Source organism: Rhagoletis zephyria, unplaced genomic scaffold (assembly GCF_001687245.7).
Source record: "Rhagoletis zephyria isolate East Lansing unplaced genomic scaffold, Rhagoletis_zephyria_1.1 Rzeph_scaffold_06735, whole genome shotgun sequence".
Lineage (NCBI taxonomy): Eukaryota > Metazoa > Arthropoda > Insecta > Diptera > Tephritidae > Rhagoletis > Rhagoletis zephyria.
The window spans coordinates 12,366-17,204 of record NW_016163818.1 but is presented as its reverse complement, the minus strand read 5'-3'; the positions used below and the strand labels follow the sequence as shown (position 1 = coordinate 17,204).

General features: G+C 43.2%; 1 protein-coding gene across 1 annotated transcript; it reads right to left on the bottom strand.

Moving 5' to 3' along the window:
* Window positions 1–1,150: 1,150 nt before the first annotated feature.
* On the bottom strand, window positions 1,151–2,227 carry LOC108373479 (uncharacterized). Its single transcript, XM_017629373.1, has one exon. It carries the CDS (start codon window positions 2,225–2,227, stop codon window positions 1,151–1,153), a length of 1,077 nt encoding a protein of 358 aa, XP_017484862.1.
* Window positions 2,228–4,839: the final 2,612 nt, after the last annotated feature.

Here is a 4,839-nt window from a genome sequence, read left to right as displayed (position 1 = left end):
AACAAGGTCAATGATTTGAGTTCGGAGACAGCGCATCCTCGAGATACAAGATCAGCGGGATTTTCCTTGGTTGGCACAAATTTCCAACGTCCTTATGAAGTCAACTCTTGTATGTTGGATATTCTATTGCCTACGAACGTCGATAAAGTGGCTGAATGCTGTTGCAACCAGTGTAGTACTAGTTGGGAGTCAGTCCAAAAGTAAGTGGAAGTGGGTCGATTGATGAAAATGTCTTTTGTTTTTGCATATATAGAGCGAGAAGGTGCGCGCCGCACAGTTCAAGCTAAGGGAGCGATTGCTTCTTTACTGGCGCGAATCTGGACTTTGATGTAAGCAAGTGAACAGCAACATGTCCACCCAAATCTTCCGTTCTCACATACAACGCGCAGCCGTATGCGCGAATTGATGCGTCACAAAACCCATGAATTTGAATGTTGCGAGCATTTGGTTGCAGACAGTAGCGAGGCGCAGTAAGAGACGAGATCGAATTGAATGATTCTAAACAGTTGTTCCACGCATTATACAGATTCTGAGGCACGGACTCATCCCAGTTGAGCTTTAGCAACTATAATTCTTGAAGAATTATCTTCGCTGTAATAACGAGTGGTGACAATAATCCGAGGGGATCAAACAGGGATGGCGCGACAGAGAGGATTGTTCGCTTTGTTACGGAAGTGTAAACTTGCTTGGGTTTGAATGTGAACAAGAGAACGTCACGTCGTTGATGCCAAGTTACCCCAAGCGCGCTAGTTACGGAATCATCGGTGATGCTAAGCTCCTTAGTTGTCCGACTTTCATGAAATCTGGGTGATTTGAGTGCCATTTTGACAGTCCTCGACGAAGAACTTCAGTTACCTCCGTTTTTAGGGTCTGCAACGTCTCGATTTCGTCAGCTCACATAGCATATCGTCGACATAAAATGACGACTTTATAGCCGAAGCACCGGTTGGAATCTCATCCATGTACTGGTCCGCCAGAATATGGAGACTGCGGACCGCAAGGTATTGCGCTGATGCTGTTCCATACGTAACGGTGTTAAGCTGGTAAGTGAGGAGATCTAGATCTGGAGAGGCTCGCCAAAGGATATATTGAAATTTGCAATGATTTGTATTTACGAATACTTGCCTGTACATCTTGGTGATATCCGCGGTTATGGTATATCGATATAACCGGAACCGCAACAGTAGAATTTACAGCTCCTCTTGATTGTAGGCCCCACTAACAGCAGATCGTTCAGTGATGTTTGTGTTGTATTGCGACATGAGGCGTCAAACACCACTCGTAGTTTGGTTGATTCGCTATTGGGCTTAAGCACGTAGTGATGGGGGATGTAGTAGTGTGATTCTTCCAATTTAGGTGCTGCAACGGCAGACATGTGACCAAGACTTTCGTATTCTTCAATGAACGAAATGTATTGTTGTCGAATGTCAGGTGAATTAAGCAGTCGTCTTTCAATTGCGATAAATCGGCGGCGAGCGATGTCAAGCGACTTTCCTAGGCGATTTGGACTGTCTTTGAGAGGTAGGTTTACGACTATGCGTCCTGTAGCGTCCTGATGAGTAGTAGCTAAGAAGTAGTTTTCGCATATACGATGTCCAGGCTGAATCGGTTTGACTGTTGTGTCGACTGCTTCAAGCTCCCATAACAGCTGTAGATTTTCATCGATAGAGCTTTCGTTTGACAGCAGATAAGACGCAGATACCGCCTGACGTTGACGTTGATATCTGCCTGAAACGACCCAACCGAACAAAGTTTTTTGAAGCGTAGGTAAGTTAGAGCCCAGTCGTATTTGACCAACAGAAAGTGCGTCGAAGAAGGCCTCTGTGCCAAGCAACAAATCGATGCGCCGCGATTTAAAGAACAGTTCGTCTGCTAATGTGGTATTGGCTGGCAGATTCCAAGTTGAAGTGTCAATTTCACTGTCAGGTTGATATGCGATTTGCGAAGTAATTCCAAATTGCAATGAAAGTTCGAACGATGAAGTGCGTGATTTGATGGTAGTTGTTGTGCGTGCCTTGAGATTGGTGAGTGATTCACCAATACTCCGAATGCCGACATAATGCCTTTCTCTGCTAAGCCGAAGTTTTTGAGCGAAATCATCGGTGATGAAGTTTACTTGGGAGCATGAATCGAGTAAGGCTCTACCAAGTTTGTACGCGCCTGTCGAGTCTTTGACGAGCACCATAGCCGTTGCCAGAATTACGTTACCACCCTCCGATAAATCCATGTGCGAATGCGTTGCTGCTTGCAATGAGCGTGCCTCGTTGTACGTTTGCTGTTTACCAAACGATTCGGATGATTGTGATGATGCATTATTCCACGAAGCTCGAGCAGAATACGAAGGTTGTGATGAGGTAGTAGCTGATGATGCTGTCGATGGTGACTAAGACGCGTTGTCGTGATGCAGCATCGTGTGATGGGCACGATTGCATGTGCGACAACGATTCTTTGACGGACACTGGGCGATTCTATGTCCGTTGCTAAGACAGTTGATACACAGATCGTACCGCTTTGCGGCGTCGAACCGTTGAGTGGTATTCAGCTCCTTGAATTGCGAGCAACTAATAATTTTATGATTGGAACCAGAACAGAGAACGCAGCAAGGTTTAGTAATGGCGAACGATGACTTCTAACTGTTGGCCCCTGACCGATTTTGCTTGTTTGAATCAGATTTGCGCTGCAAAGACGATTCAGATGAGTATAGAAACTGGCAGTGACGTTCCAAGACCTGAGTGCACTGAGACCAGGTTGGAAGTGATTTATAATCAAGAGCTTCATTCCACTTGTTACGAGTTTGCTAATCACATTTGCTTATAACTATGTAGATAAGCATTGCCTGTGAGATGTTCGTGCTGGTGCCCAAAGACTCCAACGAGCTGAAGATAGCCGACGCTTTGTCGACTAGGCTGCGCAACTGTTGAGGGTTTGGTTTGTCAACCGATTGCAGGGTAAACAGCGAAGCAATGCCTTCTAAAAATATTAAGGTAGGATTATCGAAGCGTTCTTTAAGCATATCTAAAGCCTTCGGATAATTCTCGCTTGTGACCTGAAAGGCTTTGACGGTTTCTAGTGCTGCCCCTTTCAAGCAAGATAACAGATAATTGAATCTTTCGATATTTGAGAGTCTAGGCTCACGTGCAATTATTTGGGTAAAAGACGTTATGAAATTTTTGTATTCAGCGTAACTTCCACTAAAACTAGGTAGCGACAACCTTGGGAGATGTGAGACGGTGGAATCAGACGCTGATGATGCCGGCTCTGTATAATTTACAGTACTGTTCACATCCTCGCCAAGTTGTGCTTGAATACTTTGTTTAACTGCGACGTAGCTATCTTCCAAATCCGCGCGACCATTATCTGTTGGATCCAAATCCTCTATTTCAGCTGTACAGATAACGCTTGTTTAAAATAAGATTCTAAAATTCCTAAACGACATTGTAGCTCGACATGCCATGGTTTGTCCTCAGCATCTTTAATGACATCAACAATTGATCTGATGCGTGATATGTTTCGTTTTATGTTTGCACGCTTGCGTTTACACTCTTCCAGCGACATGTCTGGCTAACACGATCTGCGATATCAATTGTCTGTTGGGTTAACAAGTAGGCAAAATACCTGACGACGATCAAACGGTGATGTTAACCGCGACTGCGAAGCAAAATCAACAAAAAATAAGCAGCACAAATGCAGTGTGCCAAACCAGCAAGAGTAGAACGATGTGATAAGCAGCGACAATTCGTGTGCGCAGCGTGAGCAAACACACAAATGCAGGAATGATGTATACAGAGCCGGTAGGTGTAAGCAGCGCAGCGTCAGCTTATATCAACGACATATATCAGCGACTTCAAAACGCAGGCAGCGAATGTGTCGAAGGCGTAAAAAATGCAATAGAAAAACTAGGTTTATCATACATGCATACGCTTTCCAACGAGCGGTGATTTTGAAGGGCGATCAATGACATGCGAACCTTTAGGCGTTTGACCAATTTAACTGCAGCGATGCGATGGAGAACTGTTTGTACCAAAGAGAACGGGATCCACGGTGGGAAACTCTCAACAAGTTAGCGGTGACGAAAAAACTGCAACAATGGTACTGCGATGTGTGCACGAACCGTTTGCCAATAGATGAATGTTGCCTTTTGGTTGATAGCAAACTTACATGTCATTTCGATATGCCGGTTAATTTATTCGAAATAAGATTTTACGTATATTAACTTATACGTTTTGTTACACACTGCCCCACGTTGGGCGCCAAAAATGTTGTTACAAGAAGCTCTTTTCTTGTTAGCAAAATACTACAGTAGCGGGCGGTGTGTAAACCTTGATAAGCGAACAGATTTACCGAATGCCCAAAACGCAACGTATGTGTCCAATTTGATGACCAGCAAATATCAAACGATGTGCTTCTCTCGAACGAATGATTAGCAATAGTTTATTAGAACACATATTAAACTGTCCATGCTGATAACTTGGTAAACGAAAACAAGTGAGAGTAGGAATGAGTGTAATTACCAGGGAACGGATTTTATGGAAATTGCCTTTTTTTCTGCTAAAGAGATAGAATATATTCGATTAAGAAAGTCCACGATTTAGCTTTCCCTGATTCCATATATACACATTTGATGTTACCTTTTTTTGCCTTTTTTAAAATATTTGCCTATTTTTTGCCTTTTTTAAGATATTTGCCTTTTTTGCCTTTTATACCTTTAAAAAAGTGATTATAGCATTTACAATTTTTTTTTTAAAGATTAAAAAATATACACATGCCCATGCGGCTTATAGAAGCCGTTTTCTCAGCTAACGTAGGCTTGGAGACAATAAAGGGTGTGGATAAAATTAT

Excerpts from the sequence above, each read along its gene's own strand:
- LOC108373479 (XM_017629373.1), bottom strand. The coding sequence starts at position 2,227 with ATGGATTTATCGGAGGGTGGTAACGTAATTCTGGCAACGGCTATGGTG.